Here is an 18089-nt window from a genome sequence, read left to right on the forward strand (position 1 = left end):
CTGGGAAGGTTCATGGATTCTGCATAAGAAGCGTCGCCGGTTTGATTTTAATGAAGCCAGGAAAGCAGTGGATGAAGCGAATCGGAGTGTTCAAGCACATGCCTCCACGTATAATCAAGTTTAGGGGGTTGTGTTAGAAGTATAAACTTAATTATGTTTATGTTTATTATGAAACTTATTAATTCGAAATGTATTATGACTTATAAACCGAGAGATAAGCGGGTTGTATGTTCAAACGGTTTATGGCAGTTATTCCCGCCATAAACAACCGCCAAAACCTCTCATATATATATGTAATCTCCGGCATTATGATCCGGTATCAAGACAGTTTCAATCTTAACCGAAATTTTCCACCAAATCTTTGTTCCTATTCTTGTTAATTATCTGCACATTATCTATATCAAGTATGTCTGTGAATCCAAAAGAAAACGATGCTTCCGCTGATGTAAAAATGGATTTCCAACATTTGTCAGCATGTTTGAACATTTAAAAGAGTATTATCTTAAACTAACTGAGCCTGAGTTCATCGCTGCGGTTCTGCGAAAGCCATGGATCAACAGCTAATTCAGGCAGCATGGAACGGCGATGTTGATTATCTTCTTAAAGAACTCGACCGAAGTCCATCTACCCTTCATGCCGTGGTGCTGGAAGGTAGTTAAACTCCATTGCACATTGCTTGTTTTAGTGGACATCTCAACTTGCAGCAACAGTGATCAAACTGAGGCTTGAATTTTCAAGAGAGCTTAACCATGACGGTTTTAGCCCTTTGCACATAGCGGCTGCTTGTGGGCATGTTGAAATTGTGAGGGAGCTTCTCAGAGTTGCCTTTGATTTGTGTTTGATCAAAGGAAAAGAAAACAGAAAGATTCCTCTTCATTTGGCTTTTATCAAGTACAGATTCTATCGAGTGCACACGGCTCAAGGTGAGACTGCCCTCCATCTCGCGGTGAAGAATAACCAATTCGATGCTTTTCAAGTCTTGATACAACATCTGAAACAAATCAACAAGGAAGAGCTTCTGAATTATAAGGATTGTAATGGGAATACCATTTTCCACCTTGCCGTTTCAAGCAAGCAATATGATGTAAGTTGTTTCATGTTCACTATAATTGGTTGAAAATGAAGATGTTTTCGCTAAAGTTTATCTTTCGGGAAATTCACAAAAATAACCATGTTAACAAGAGAACTTGACAAAATGACGCTTGACTTTTATAAAATTACCAATCAATAGGTGCTTGACACGTGACCTCTAACGCACCGGATCCATGAATGACAGAACAGATTTCCATTGTCCTGCAGCATATCTATGCATGGCTTAGCAGATCAATAGACCATAGTGCTACACTAGGGTACTAACCAAGCTTAGTTTTATAATTAAAAACAAAACATTTTTAAGTATTTCTTTTTTTTTTTTTTTGCAATTTTTACATATTTTATATTGTATATATAAAAATATAAATATAAGCAACATATGCAACAAAGGTAAAAACAGTTTAGGATAACAAACATGAATATAAACTTTACTTTATAGAAAATATTTTTCTTGAATTCGTATTGAAAAAACAGTCAAATAATATTTTGGTAAGTAAATAAAAGTCAATGACAATTTTGGCAACTTCTCTAGTCAACATGCTAGTTTCATGATTTTTTACTAAATGGGCTAGTTATTAGCAAGGAGAAGATGGAGTTGAATTCCATAAACAAGTATGGTTTGACACCACTTGATATCCTACTAATGTTTCAAAGCGAATCTGGTGATCGAGAGATTATCGAGATTCTCAACGAAACCGGAGCTCTAAAGGCCGACAAACTAAAATCTCAGGTGGATACATGACAAGAAAGACCAAATCCTCTTGAGACAACACCCGAACAACATAGGCTCCAGCAAAAAAAATGTTGGACTACTTTAAATTGAGGGCAATGTACATTCGTTCGGGGGTTAGGAGGTGAAAATATGTTAAACTAAAAAAAATTCTAAGGCAGTGGATCTCAGAAATTTAAAGAATTCGCTGAAAAAAGGGTTCCCCACGACACGCGGGTGATTCCTCATGACTGTCGCGTGTCGCCTGGCGAGCCAGGTCAAATGAAAGTAAACTGAGCACTTCCGCGACATGCGGAGGGTATGTGGAATTGTGTCGCGACACGCAACGAATAGAGCCGAAAAAGAAATTTTTTTTAATGTCAGCCATGTTTGTTTGCTTCCGAACCCGATTTTCTCTCGTTTCTCTTTGTTTATTAACCCGTTTAACCTGTTTGGGAGCTTGCGAGTGTTAATTTTCCAGGTTTTAGTCGTTTTTGTCCATACTCAATCTCCAATTTGGACGAAAGTGATTCGAATTATGTCAAGACAAGCATTGTCACACCCCAACCGATGGCGGAATCATCGGGGCGTGGCACTGAGCAGACCCGGCTCTTGGGCTGGCCAAGCTGGGCAGGCGCCCAAGGCCCAAAAAAGTTAGGGGCCCAATAGATATTTTATAAGTTTATTATGTTAAGTATATAACAGGACCAAAAACTGAAGATTAAGGCCCAATGCTGAAAAAAGGCCCAAACTCCAAACACAATTTATCCCTAGATCCTGTGCGCTCAAAAAAAAAAAAAACCAAATTTCCAACTGTGCGATCGATTTGTAGTTAGTGTACACAACCCCAAAAGCATACACCAATCCTTTCAGTTTTTTTATCATCATCATCATCGATCATCTAACGTAGTTAAAGAATATTCAAGATTTCATTCTTTAAGGTATGTAATTTTCAATTGTAAAATCTATTACTAGAATGTATTTTTTTTAGATTTATATAACTAGTCAATTACAAGAAACCTTGAATCTTTGTTTTTTAGATGTAATGATTTAGAACTAGATGAAACTATGAATCTTTATTGAATTATTGAATCTTTGAGACTTTGATGTATAATTGTTTATTGTTTAGGTTTAGAGTTAGATGAAACTTACTAGTTTTCAACTTTGATTTTATTTTTTTGTCTAGAAATTATGCCCCCTATTCCTAAATACAGATACCTATCCGGTAGTCAAAAACGTAAAAAGAAGAAGCTAGAGGAAGAAAAAGCAAAAGCCGACAAATACCTATCCGGTAGTTAAAAACGTAAAGACTTGATCAAGAGCTTTGCTTTCAAAAACGCTAGGAGAGCCTCACGATTTGCTTAAGTAAATTAGTTCGATCATTTAGCTACACTAGTATTGTTTTGTTTATGTGCCCCGCTTGCGGTGTGCACATGTAATGTATATATGTGTGGGCGCTCGGGGGGCAAAAGTGAAATGGTACTAACTTTAACGTTATTTTACTAGTTTCATGAAAATAACGTTAAAAGCGACGGATGGTTAATCGTTCATCATGTGGTGACGTTGATAGCTGAAAGACACGGGGGTACATGCACCAATCAATCTTTGTCCCGATTGTTTGAGTGTTATGTGTCTTAGGTCCAAGGCTTGATACAAAACTACAATCTAGCCGGGAGTCTCACTGGAAGCAGTCTCTCTATTCCTACGAGGTACAGGTAAGACTGTCTACATCTACCCTCCTCAGACCATACCTTAGCTTTGCAATTGGTGGGATTTACTGAGTATGACGACGACGACGAGTATTGTTTTGTTTATCTTATAACAACTAGTCAATTATCGTTGTATCGTGGTTTTTGGATATATAAAATGATAAGTTTATATTATAGAAAGGGGGGCCCAACTTTTTTGTCTTGCACGAGGCCCAAAAGTTTTTTTATTATTCTCGGAGACCGCTCTGGCACTGAGCGAAACAGATTGTTCAAGAGAATAGACCACAACTATTAAATGACAATATCTTTAATGTTAATATCCTATACTACTAACAGATAAAGCAAAAACTGTCATTACAGGTATAAGTGTAAAAATCAAGTACTGTTTTGACAACTCAGATTTATTTCGGTGGGTTTCTAGATTTCCTACTTGATTCAGCATAGTATAGCATCCTATCAACCTGTCATATACGTTAAAATAAAGTCAATACATAAAATGTAAAGATGAGTACACAAGTTTGCATAGCATATAGTAGTTAAAGCATTTACGCATAACTAGCATGTATCACGTAACGGGCGAAGCATGTAACTAGCAAACAATGATTACAACTTAACCACAAGACTGCGTTGTAGAGTATGTGCGACACATGTTCAGCGAACACGTGAAGTAAAGTGATGTGATCCCTAGCAACCCCTGTCCACGACAGGTGCTGAGTCCAAACTATAGTACTATCGTTGCTAGAGGTGGTATAGTGTAACACTGTATAAGCATAGTACAAGCATTCATAGATCACGTATAGCATGCGGGAGCGGTTAGCGTTCATAAAGTGTTGCGTTGTGTGTTGTGATTTGATAGAGAACGTATGTAACACCCAAAAGTGCGTTAAAAGAAAATGGGTTCGAGTATACTCACAGTGTGTGTTTAATAAGTAAACACAAGCTTGATTGGATTGAAGGGAGCGCGTTTGACTTAGCCTGTGAACAGAAGCATAAGTCGTTGAGCAGAGCGTTGAACAGTGCGTAAACAGAATGTCGGATGGTCAAGTGTTCGGATAGTGATCCGAACGGATGAGTATAACCCATTCGAGCGGATGGTCATTCGAATGAGCGTGTGGTGTTTGTGAAATCGTTAAAATTCAAAGTTCGACTTAAAAGCGTTTTAAACAATGTAAAGTATAGATGCCAGGTCATCCGAGCAGATGGTCATCCGGACGGATGGCCATTCAATCGGATGGCTATTCGAGTGGGTTGTTGACTGTAGTTTGAAGTTTTTGTAAAATTTTCTAAGTAAAAGTTTTTGAGTTAACGGATACGGCGTGACGACGTGTCAAACAACGGAAAACACACCAAGTCCAGCTCATTCGGTCGAATGGTCTCAGCCCATTCGACAAACTCTCTTGTTCTTGATGAACATTCATGCTTGACCCGTAAAATCGGTCCATCTCTCCGGTGGAATTCCGTTTTCAAGCCGGCTCTCGACTAAGGAACGAGTAGAGAGTCTGATTGAGTCTAGATTCCATTGGTTTTGTGTAGAAAGTTGAAGAAAAGTTGAAAACGGTTGAAAAGTGTTGAAATTTGTTGTGATTAAGTTAAAAAGTGTGAAATCCTTTGGATCTAGAACCGATCTCGATCAGATGGTGTTCCTTAACCGTTTGCCGGAGCAAAACATGTGGAAACCACCTTCAAGAGGTCCAAATCAGTGATTTCAGAGAAAAAGCAAGTGTTTGTGCGTGATTTTGATGAAGAAGATGATGTAGAAGTGATTGGAGATGAGGATCGTACAAGATCTGAGAAGAAAAGCTTACAAAATGGCCTTGATTCGCGATTGAGAGTGACTGAGAGCGTGTGAGCGGATGGAAGTGTCAAATCAGAGAAAGGAGGGTGTACGGCGGTATTTATAGTGGAGGTGAGAGAGTTAAGTCGGTGCGCGAGAGTTGCGTTCGATCGGATGGTCGTCCGAACGGATGGTCGTCCGAACGGATGGTCATCTGGTCGGATGCCCATTCGATCGGATGTCCATTCGGACGACCGAGTTGTGTTTGTTAGTTTTCCAACTTTCGTTTCATTTGTTAAGTGTTGCGTTGTGTTTAAGCGAGTTGCAAGTGAGCATTTGAGCGTATAAGCATTGCGTTGATAACCACATAACATTTAAACAAATAATCACACAAATGACACACATAAAATAATTAAATCCGCCTTTCGAGTCTGCGTTGAGTTCGCATTGCGATAGCGTTGCGATAGCGTTTAGTCTAAACAAGCGACGTAAAATGCGTTAAAATGCGTTTAAATAGTAAGCGTTATAAACAACGTTTAAATGTGATAACTGCGTTGTGAATAAGAGTTTAAAAATGTAATTTAAACCCATTGCGTAAATCGAAATCTCGGGAGTTCAAGCGATTACGAAAAGAAAAGACAGAGATAGGTAACAATCCGAAAAGTCGGGTTGTTACATGCATCCCGTGTTGAATGCAGCCGCGAATGAAATGTTATACGGTTGCTGTGGAACAAGGCTCATAGGATTCAACCGCGTCAAATCAAGGGAGTCTGTTCCATTTATTTCTATGTTTTTATTTATTTTTTTAGTGTGTAAATAGTTTCTCGCTCTATTGAGGAAAATGAAGGAAATAAGTGTGGGGAGGGAGACTAGCGTCTGGTTTGTATTAATAAGTGTCAGTGTCGTGTCGTATAAAAAAATAAAAATAAAGTAAAATAAAAAATTTTTGAAAAAAAAATTCAAAAATCAAAAAATTCAAAAAATCAAAAATTCAAAAAATAAAAAATTAAAAAAAAATTGAAAAAATAGAAAATGTTTCGTGAAAGTTTTTGCAATAAATGGAAAATGATAGGTATAATTGGATCGTTGGCATTTGATTACTAAATATATGAGATAATAAACAGTCGGTAATACGTCTAATTTAGGATATGTGGGTAGACCCAACCAGTTGACGAGTTCCTTAGGATTAATATAAAATACTTTAAATTAGGAGTCTTGTGGGATCTCACCTTAGGAGCTATGGCAAAACTGAAACTGTAGAGAGTATAAGGGGGACATCATAAGTAAAAAACTTATAAATTTTTCTGGCCTGTTTCTTTTTGTGAAAACAAATCCGAAACAGTGTGTCGTTCGAAAAAACATTCCATCCATCCATTTGAGCTACATGTAAAAAGAAAAAAGAGAAAAAACGAAGCCTATGGTGTTGCCACGAGGATGGTGACTTGTGTGGTATATACCCACTAGGTGGAGTTAAAATCAAATATGTGAAGTTTATGCCATTAACCACTGGGATGGTGAGTCAATTGGGGTATGTCCGCTAAACTGATCATAAGCAAAACATGTAAAGCTCGCAATATCATCCATTATCCATCATAAGTTTAATCAGAATAGCATAAGAGTTTTTTGTAAAAGACGATAGATATAATCTTTTAAACTCATAAGCTTGAAGCGGGATTAGGTGGCGTTGTAGTCTTTTGAGTGTGAATTCCATAGATGACTATATCAATTGAACTTAATGAATTGTGAATAAGGGCTCGGAAGTTGGTGGTTGGGTTTAAGTGGATCGTATACCTGCAATCTTGGTTAACGTGTGATTTGATTTATTAATAAATTAACTGAATTTATTGAATGCCAATGTTTCTAATTGTGATTCCAGTGCAGAGAATTTTTTCGGGATGAAAAAAGATAATTGTGGGAATGTGATGTCGGGTCAAAATAAGCCGTATATTATATAGTTCGCATCGTGTTTTAGTGTGATAAATACGTTAAGTCGTTATTGCTTAGATACTTATCGTGGATTGGTGTTTTTGTGCGTAGCAGGTGTTTTTGTAATGAAGAAAAGTCAACAGGGATGAGCTGGGCGACACGCAGAAGGTGTTTGGTGGTCTGCCACGACTCAGTGAAGGGTGTCAAATAAGGTCGGTCAAAATTAAGTTATACTGATCAAGGAAAGGACCCCCGCGACACGCGGGGGGTGGACATGAAATTGTCGCGATACGCGGACGAAGTTCTTTACGGGAAACATCATTTACATCGGCCAAATTTGATTATAAAAGGAACCTTCATTATTCAATCATCATTAGCCGTCATATACGATTTAGTGGGGGACTTTTTGACCTTTATCTCATCTCTCAAGGTTGTTCAATGATATTTCATCAACTCGGGATGATAACCAAAGCTGCAAAGGCCATCATGAGCGGGTAGGCTCTTCATGGCTTCCTCCAGGCGGACGGTTCGTATTGGTGTTACATTTTGTTTGGTTAGTTATATCTTGGATCTGATCTTGTTCTGACAAAACTTTATGAATCAAATTGATGTATTAGTTAACTGAAACAATTTATCTATGTTTTGAGTTCTTTCTTTACAATTGCGTTCAGTTGATGACACAAAACCTAGAAACGGGTTGGGTGACTAAAGAGGGTTGACTTGATATAGGTAGATTGGGTAATTGAATTATGTGGTTTGATGACAAAAAACTATTTTGATTGCTACATTAACTTATTTTCTAACAGTATGTCTATGTGGTGTCCAAATAACTAGCTAATCTTGTGTCAACCTAGAACCTGAAGTTTGGAGCAAGTTACGTTTTACAAATCTGATATCTTTTCTTGTAGTTAGTTTTCTAGTTCCTTGCAAATCAATCAAAACCCCCAAATCTAGATTAGTAGTAGTTAATTAGATAATTTAGCTAAACACTAACCACATATTCCCCGTGGATACGAAACCTTACTTACGCTATCTACGTAGTTTAATTAGGTTTTTGCATGACCCTTATGACAGTCATCAATAGGGTTATCGCATCTGTTTCATTTGCATTCAAAATTGAACTTGCTTTTTTGGACTTGATTTCTTCAGGGTCCGAACGGATGTGCACTTCATTTTTGTTAGTTTCTTTCAAAACCGAAAGCTTATGCTTTAATGGTGTCGGTAAGTTGTTAATCGTATGATTCCTTCTCCTCAACACCTCGTCTTTTGTTCGAGGGGACTCGATCCTAGACACCGCAATCGCATCTACCATCTTTCGTACCAGAGGCATCAACTTCTGTTGTTTTAGTTCCGATTCTTATGCCATTGGGGTTGGATCTTTAACTTTCTGATTTCCTTCTTGTGCCTTTGGTTATGACAGTGGTGGTTACGGTGAAGTGGGGGAGGGGGTAGATGGTGGTGGTGGTTGAAGGTGGAGATGGTGGTGGTGGTGGTGGTGTGGAGTGGGAAAGATGAAGTGGGTAGGGTGGTTGGTGGGTCCCACATAAATTGTAAAATATTAATTACATTTCTTTTAACATTTTAGTTATTAATTTGACAGTAAGGGTATTTTTGTCATTTCACACGCACCTAACACCAAAAACTAACCCCCATCAACGCCAGGGACTATCCGTGAACGAAATTCAAAAACTTGGGGACTATAGGTGTAATTTTAGAAAGTTAGGGACTAAAGGTGAAAAATAGGCAAACCATAGGGACTATCCCAACATTTTTCTCTAATTAATACTATATATAAATTAGTTTTAAAGTATCTCATTTAGTAACTTCTTAAGCATGAGGTATAACATTATTATGCATAAAAAACTTGCTAATTAATATCATTTAGAGTATCACATTCACTAGACAACTTTGTACATGCTCGAAGTAACATACTCTGATGGACTCACACCCTCGATCGGTGATAATTATTGTTCTTGATGGGGTGTTTTGTTTCTTTTGCAAACAATTACACAACACCAACCAACGGGTATATCAGTGTAACACCCCGAAAACGGGTTTGGTAATCAAACCACGTTAATACTAAAAGACGGGTAAATTACCGTTAGTGATAAAAATTAATCCGGTGAATATTAGGATTTTAAATAAATCAATGTAATATTAAATAAAAGTTATATAAAGGTTTTTATGGAAATAAAGTTTATAGAAGGCCCGAGTTAATGGGACTTAAAATAAACTTAGTCATAAATCTCACCGAACTCACTAAATTAACTAGGAATGTTTAACCTAGTTAATAAATAGGAATATCGTTAGAAATTAAGTGGGTTGTGGCCTACTTAACAAAACTAACCAAACAAGAGGGGCCAAAGTGGATAAACTTGAAAGTTTAATTATAAAAAGAAAATTAAAAACCTAAAACACACATTCAGTGTGTTTTAGGAGTTCTGTTCGACCAGAAGTTCCCCAGGAGCTTCAAAAACCCTAACTTTCAACAATATCATCAAATTGAAGGCTCAATCGAAGCTCAAATTCACAATTGAACGTGAATTAATGATCACCCAAGCTAGGGGATCATAAGGTATGTCAAATTTTGATGATTTGTGAAGTTGTGAAATTTGGATAATCAACATAATCGCGAATTATGAATGGATTATTGATGCTATGATCGAATTAGTGATGTATATTTGCTTAGGAATCAAACCCTACGTGAAAATTATACATATGATGATATAATTTGAATGATTTGATGATTTACTACACTAGGATAAGTGGGTATTAATCATAAGATGAAATTGATGATATAATTATGATTAGAACCATCATACATGATAGTAATCAGGAAATACTTGAACAAATAGTGTGTTTGAGTATATAATCATACATACTATGATATGAGTTTAGTATGATATGTTAAAATTTATGATATAATTATGTTCAAAAATGTTTAAGATCATAGTATATTAATTCGGTGAATTATGATGACAAGAACTTGGTTAATAAGCGATTAAAATGGTAACATAAAGATGATGCTTACCGGATAATTGACCAAGTAATTAAACGAGTAGTTGAGCTACTTCGTGTAATTAATTATGATAATAGGCAGTTTGACTTTTTAAAGTCAAAATGACCTTTTATATGATTAAATGGTAAATTCGACATAAAGAATGTAGGATGGAATAGTCGTGAATGATTATGACTAGTCTAACCATCTTACAACTTACAATGATAGTTTGACGCCTGACAAGCTAGGTGAAAGCTTGGGAAGGAAGCGGGTCAAACAAATCAAGAAGGACGGAAAAGCATAATCTGGATGCGGGGTAAGTACAACTTACACTATTTGTATTAATACCTATTGGTTTTACAGGTCACGAATAATATAAAGTCTTGTTTGAATTATGATGTTCCGACACGACATGTGCGATTCGGAACAAAAGACAATAATGATAAACCATGTTTAATGGTTAAAAAGCCGCTAATATGATTAATTAATCAGGCAGGGACTAAAACATAATGAGTTTTGAATGGTTTTCCTTATAAGTAAATCAATACGAATAATAAGGGTAAAACGGTAATTCGGTCACTCGTTGACGATAACCGTTAGTTTTTGTAAGATACCTTATGGCATAAGACATAAAGGGGTCAAAAGTTCATAAATTCATTTTAAGCCGAAAGCCTAAAAGTTTAAAATTTTATTAATCCGGATGTTGGATGTCAACTCCATTTAATTACGATCAGGTAGGAAGAAACGTGACGTAAATCGGATAAAAAATGAGCAAGTTACGCTCGTTTCGGCAAAATATAGTTTGGCTGGAAATGTGCAGGTCTGGAACCAAACTCGCTGTAGAAATGGGACCCTCGCGTCATGTGACGGGGAACCCCAGTTGGAGTCTCGGCACGCGACGCTTGTCGCGGCACACGACAATTATGATGCATTGCCGTCGCGCCACGCGACGGCTCATTATTCTGAAATTTTATTTGTTGTTTGTTGTTGGGTCATGGGAACTCATATAAACTAGTTTTAACATTCATAACTAACAAAGTTTGGGTGTTTTGACTTTAGGTAACTTACAAGACAGTACGAATGACGATTAAGTAAGCAAAAGAGCCAAACACGATCAAGAATTAAGCTTCCGCGACTTGTTTCGTCGTCATGTTTTAAACGGCGAATGCATTTATAAAATATTGAATTAATTTTTTCTTAATTTTTTTTAAGAAATAGGTGTTTTGTAAGTCATGTATACGCACATTTATACAAGTATAGTCGAAAACTGTATAAAAATTCGTAATAATCAACCAAGGTCTTACAAGTTGGTAATCACAGCTCCAGTTTAAGGAGTAAAGTGTTCGGTTCGAAGCTTGATTGCAAAATTCGGTAAGTTATTCTGTATATTAACGGTCTAGCATATAAAGTGTTGAAAATAACACATAGGGTTATTGTGTAAAACACGTTACCCCAAATAAAGCGATAAAAGACCAACATAGTTAAACGAATTACGTGTGTTAACACGTGTCGTAGAAAGCATGGTAGTATAATACGAGTGCTTGTTAATGCTAACATTACTAACAATTGTAGACATTTTAAGTTAAAGGATCCTTGCATCTGAAGATGATGAGAGCCTAAGGATCTATCGATACGATGAAGATATGGTCTAAAGTATGACTAGTAAGTCATACATATTAAGGACATGAATCAAGAAATGACCTCGAATGAGAGATTAAACAAGAAAGTAATCAGGGCAAGTATCTACAAGGTACACGTCTTAAACTTATAGCATAAACAGAAATATGCAACAAACATCTAGTGAATGACAGTTGCATATAGAATATGAAACTTGGAAAACCTGGATAGGTTATCTATCCAGGATGACAGTTCTAAGAGAAATTCAGTAGAGATATATATTATTCACAGTCGTGAATAATAAGACAATAACTGAATTTAGTTTTAATATAAACTTGGATGAAAGTAATCATCCAAGAAAGTATTCTCAATAAAGATTAAATTGAGAAAGGTAATGATCACATCAACGAATGTGATTGTATAAATGGTTATAAAAAGGAACATGGTATATGTTCAAATATAAAATGGGTAAAACTAATAATTATTAATAGGCAATTAAATAAAATTTTATCAATTTAAATAAATCGAGAGATTACTTGCTTGGGACGTGAGGTGGTAATTATAATAAGGTCGTGTGTACCATATGTGTTGATCGCTTACTCTGGCCAAGTAAGTAGTGAACACCTGATACCATGAGCTTATTATAATGAGCACAATTATGTTCAATGTGGTAAGGTCGAGTTGAATGAAAAAAAAGTTAAAAGAATCTTGGGGTCAAGAAATCTTATGGGCATACTCGTATAAATGGTTTTCGAGGGAACCATAAAAACGATGAATGGCACGATAGAAATAGATGACCCAAGTAAATAGTGACATAAGTCATAATGGACGAAAGATCCATGGTTGACAAAAAGGGCATGTAAAACCAAAGGATAAATGACCTGTGAGGTTATAAAAACAAAGGTATTGCCCGTACAACAAGACGATCGAAGTCATTTACTTCGGTCCCAGTAAAGAAAGTGTAGGATCGTTTTCTGACCCGAATGAGTCGATCAGAAGAGTTTTTACTCGATATGAAAGGCGGAAACAGTCGTATCAAGTCAATTCAGCTAGAATATCACTTTAAACTGTCTTTTGATTGATTTGACAAAGATTTACAGCGAGTCGACACTTCGGCAGCACTTCGGTACACGAGCCGGAAAGTTATAAATGAAATCAAGACACCACTATATATAGGCAGGGTAATTTCGTGCGGAATTACTTCACACGAAATTATTTTCAAGCGAAATTAAATTTCGCATGGAATAACCCTCTAATTTCGTACCGAATTACCATTTGGTAATTTCGTGCGAAATTACCTCCAAGCTTATATTTGACATATTTCTCACACTACGTGCCCTGATCTATCTAAATACATATAAGACTCGATACAAGACGAAGTCGACAGACGGATGCACCAACAGACTCCCCCTCAGATGTTGACGAAGTCTTCGGTCTGTCGAGTCCTTAATCTTCAGTCTTTATCAGTCTTCTCAAACTATTTTGAAATATCTGACACTGTAAAGCATCCTCAATCTCTATCTCTTCTCTTTTTATCAGCACCAACAGATAACCTCCCCTCGGAAACTGATCCAATCTTCAATCTTTTCTTTCTCTCTTCATCTCCAGGATCTCGACCTGGCTCTATCTTCACTCTAACATCCCAAGATCTATAGCTGGCTCTTACATTCTCTTGATCAGATCTCTTGATTCCTTAAGTTCATCAGTATCAGCAGCTTGCGTGAACAAATCTCCCAGGATCAGAACCTGGCTCTACACAACTTCAGACTCCCCCTATCAATAAGTTGAAATCTGGATCATGATGTTGGTGCACTTGTGTCTGTACTTTGTCTGTATTTTGTCATGATACAAAACGATGTCTTTTGTTAGTCTGGGTTACGTCTTAGGTTTGTTAATATGTGTGTTTGATGTAAGTTTGACCAAGTCAACCATCCTCCTGGTTTGACTTGGCCAAACAGTTAGAACATGGTTGTAACATGTCTGTGTCGAAGGATGAGTCATCGAAGGATTGTTTAGATCCTTCGATGAGCTCGAAAGATAAACCTTCGATGGATGTTGATGGACGTCGAAGGATATCATCCTTCGAGGTATATGTGGATCCTTCGATAGGTTTCAGATCGATAGATGATCCTTCGATCAGTCTATCTGATCCTTCGACCAGACGAGCTGTGATGGGTATATATATACTCATGTAATGTGTTCACTTCATTGTAGACAAAGACAGACAGTGTGAGAGATAGTGTGAGTGAACTTAGTCTTGTAGAGAGTATTTTCAGTTTGGTCAAGGGCTGTAACCGTGTCCACTGAAATACAAGAGAAAACTTTGATATCTCGTGTGTCTACCTTTCTCTTTGTAGCTTGTGTTCTCATATAAACTACCGGTTTGCATTCTAGCTTGGATTCCGCACTTGCTAGTGTGTTAAACATAACAAGGATAAGGTTTAACCTCAACCTCCGGGGGACCTACAAGTGGTATCAGAGCCGTGGCTCTTTTCCTTGTTAAAAACCGAGTTTATGCAAGACTTTGGAGTGTTTGAACAAAAACTCACATGGTTTAGCACCCGTTTTTAGTGTTTTTCTCGCATTTCTAGACGTAAAAACGTGTTCTAAACTAACCGGGTGTGTTAAAGGACGGGTTGGGTAACTTAAAAAACTTGTTTTTAAGAAGTTTGGTAATTTCCGGCCAAATTCCGGCTTACTCCGGTGACCGGTTTTTCTGGATAAGAACCTTCCTTTTTAAGCAATATTTTATTGGGTCAAATCTGGTTTGGTAAAAGGTATGGTTTGAACATACTTTCTGCCGAAGGCTTTCTACCAACCAATCACCTTTTCACCAACCTGTCACTTTTTGTCAACTGTGTCAGTACAGATCGAAGGATATCCTTCGAAGTCGAAAGATCATCTTTCGATCAAAGGGTTCGATAGATAATCATCCTTCGAACATCCTTCGAAGTCTGTGACTTATCCTTCGATCCAAGGAATCTTTTCGAAGGATATATCTTTCGATCAACAGTTCTTATTCGAAAGATAAGGATCTTTCGATTGGAGAATCTTTCGAAATCCTTGTTCGAAATTCAACAGTAATCTTTCGAATACTGTTGATCCTTCGAACAAGTATTGATCCTTCGATCCTAGTCTGTTTAAGTTTAACAAGTTTGTGTTTTTCAGGTCTTTCGATCAGGGATCCTTCGGCTGGTTGTTTTCATTCGAGATATTAACATAGTTTGTGAAAATTAAATTTTTAAAAAAGGGAAAACTTGTTTTTCAAATTTTAAATCAATTTTCACTTAATATATTAATTTTTATAAAATGGGAACAAACGGTCAGTGGGATCCAACCGCATGGACTCAAACAACTTTGACTCCACAATCATCAGCTACGCAATCTGCATCAGATTTCGACAATACTGCATGGATGCGAGCTATTGCCCCACCTCAAACTGCAATGATAACTGCAAATCAATGGGCATTGGTCACAAATCAAAGCAGCAGCATTCAAGCAATGATGCAGAACGACAGTGAAACTGGTACAAGCACAAAACCGCCAAAGCTAAATCACATCAATGATTGGGGATGGTGGAAAGAAAGGCTGAGAACTTATGTTCAGGGGCAAGGTCAAGATCTATGGATGTGTTTCTTCACCGCATTTGACAATGATTTGGAAGTTGCAGGATCTAATCCAACAACTTACAGCACTATGTCGGATGATGATAAGAAGAAATTTGAGTTAGAAAAGAAAGCATTCATGATTCTCACACAAGCTCTTCACAGAGACATTTACCACCAGTTTGTTTACTGCACGACTACTAAAAGCTTGTGGGATATGCTCACGTTACGATGTGAAGGAAATGCTCAATCTAGAAAGATCAAGCAAGAATTACTGAAGAAAGAGTTTGAAGGATTCACGTGTATGGAGAATGAGACTTTGGCAGAGTTATCTACAAGGTTCCATCACTTGTTGAGCGAGATGTTTGCTTTTAGAGTCACTGCCACTCCACAAGAAATGGTGCAGAGATTCGCTGATAGCTTACCAGCAAAGTGGAGCAGTTTTCTTGAAATTCTCAAACAAAATGGTCTTCTAGACACAATCACCGTTTATGAGTTAATTCAAAAATTGGAGAACAAGGATGTAGAAGAAAAGCTTAAGGCAAAAAGAACACTAACTCCTCAAAATCCAGAGATGTACTATGGGATTGCAGGAGGTATCAGTGGAGAAACACCAGCCTCTCAACACGCGAAGCTTCAAACAGCTTTCATCTCAAACACCGGACTTTCCACAACAAATCAGTTTGATCCTTCAGCATACACGAAGATGTATTCAAGACCAGATTCTTCTTCTCAACAATAGTATGTGCAACCGACAGCTCAGCAATTCACACCACCGCCTTTCTTAGACCCAAGCAGAGCTCAGCAGCAACAACCGCAACAGCAAGGGTTTTATGGAAGCTCTTCAAACTTTCAAGTCACTTCCAATCCGAACACAGTCAGATTAGACACTTCCAACTTTTCCAAAGTCACTGCCGAAATAGCCAAGGAGCATATGGAGATGTTGAATACCTTGGTTAGTGCTTATTGTGGATTAGTCGCAGGTCAGATTAGGAATATCAATCTAACCAATGAAGATTATCAGCAAGTGGATAGAGAAGAGTTTGAAATGATGGATATCAAATGGGCTCTTGCTAGTGCAATTCGAAGAGCAAAGGAGTTTATGGAAAGGACGGGGAGAACCAACTTGGATAGCAACAACAACACCAAGTATGGTTTTGATAAGAATGCTGTCACTTGCTTCAATTGTGGTGAAAAGGGTCACTTCAAGCGGGAGTGTCAGAAGCCACCTAAGTAAGGAAATCAGAATCCCTTCAGGAATCAAGGACAGCCACAACAGCAATTGAACAACAATTCTGTCAGATCAATAGTTCCCGTTGGAGGAAATGCATCTGGATCCACAAACACTAATTCCCACAGAGGATTGGTTGTTCAAGCTGATGAAATCTGCAACTGGAACCTTCAGCTTGGAGAAGGAGGAAATGGTGGAACAGCATGTTATGCTAAAGTGATTGAGAAGGTAGTAGAACCCGTGTCTGCTGGTGAATCTTCAGAAGATGAAGATAGTTCGGGTTATAGTGGGAGCATGGATGGGGAATCACTTAATGCTGGTGATTTATCAAGTGATGCTTTAGATTTGGAAGTTGATGAGCTTTTGGCTGAAGCTGAAGCATTATGCAAGAGGAGATCTATTCTCTGCCAGAAATCTGCTGGAACTTCCGAGAAGCTTGCTCAGTTCTTCTCTGAAGATGGATCTTTTTCTTTTCATACAGCCTTTATGGCTCACGTAGAAGGTCAGACTTCTCAGGTATGTGATACTAATTCTGACTCTATTTCTGTTCCTATTGAATGTGCAAAGTGTTTAAAATATGCTGAAAAGGAAAGTCAGTTTGAAATCACACACAAACACAATCAAGAATTGATTGTAGATCTTTCTAAAGCAACCGAAGCTAACTTGTTTTTAACCAGAAATGAAAAGGAATTTAAAGCAACAATTGCGTCATTAAGACATGATGTTTCAGAATTACAAAAGGCTGTTTTGCGAAAACAACATGCTAACAATAATCTTATTGACACAATTGAAAAGCAAATGGTAGAGTTAGCAACAGCTCGATGTGAATGTGAGACAATTAAGCAGAAACTGGAAAGCTATTCCAATTCCCGCTATGTATTGGATCACATCATTGACGTTCAAAAGAAAAAGGGGGATGCAAAATGTATTGGATTCAAATCATGTCCTCCCCCAATGAATCACAATTACTCCAAATTGCCTGATGACGAGGATATGCCCCGTTTTGAACCTACTGTGCCACTCGGTCTAGATGACTTTGCAGCAGGCCTCGGGTTCACAACTGGTACATCATCCTCGGGTCAATCAGAATCTGAGAATGTGACAGATTCATCGTGTGTTAAGGAACAGAGTCCTCCCATTGTTGAGGATGCTGATTCTTCGGACGATGAATCTGAAGAAATTGTGAAACAACAGTCTAACTCGGTTACAACAGATATTCCAATCGAGAATCACATCCTGTGTGATCCACCAGTGAAACCGAGTAAGACTGAAATGTCAAAAGCAATGGAGTCCCTTGTATCTAGCCTTGAAGGGAATAATATGTTGTACACGCTCAAAGGAGATAGCAAAATCTACTCTAACAAAGATTTTCCAATTAAAAATGTAAATCAAGATTTAATTGAGCAAATTTTTGAAGGATGCACTGAT

General features: G+C 37.5%; 1 protein-coding gene across 1 annotated transcript; it reads left to right on the forward strand.

Annotated features, from left to right (window-relative positions):
• The first annotated feature begins 548 nt into the window (after positions 1-548).
• On the forward strand, positions 549-1834 carry LOC110928957 (ankyrin repeat domain-containing protein 49-like). The gene is made up of 3 exons (XM_022172031.1): positions 549-651; positions 705-923; positions 1665-1834. Exons 1-3 carry the CDS (start codon positions 549-551, stop codon positions 1832-1834), a joined length of 492 nt encoding a protein of 163 aa, XP_022027723.1.
• Positions 1835-18089: the final 16255 nt, after the last annotated feature.

The sequence above is a fragment of the Helianthus annuus genome, chromosome 1 (genome assembly GCF_002127325.2).
Source record: "Helianthus annuus cultivar XRQ/B chromosome 1, HanXRQr2.0-SUNRISE, whole genome shotgun sequence".
NCBI lineage: Eukaryota > Viridiplantae > Streptophyta > Magnoliopsida > Asterales > Asteraceae > Helianthus > Helianthus annuus.

What these genes read in the sequence shown, in the direction of transcription:
- LOC110928957 (XM_022172031.1), top strand. Translation starts at nt 549, where the DNA reads ATGGATCAACAGCTAATTCAGGCAGCATGGAACGGCGATGTTGATTAT. An exon ending in TCATGCCGTGGTGCTGGAAG is followed by an intron (nt 652 to 704) that starts GTAGTTAAACTC and finishes CTCAACTTGCAG; the next exon opens with CAACAGTGATCAAACTGAGG. An exon ending in TCGAGTGCACACGGCTCAAG is followed by an intron (nt 924 to 1,664) that starts GTGAGACTGCCC and finishes TAAATGGGCTAG; the next exon opens with TTATTAGCAAGGAGAAGATG.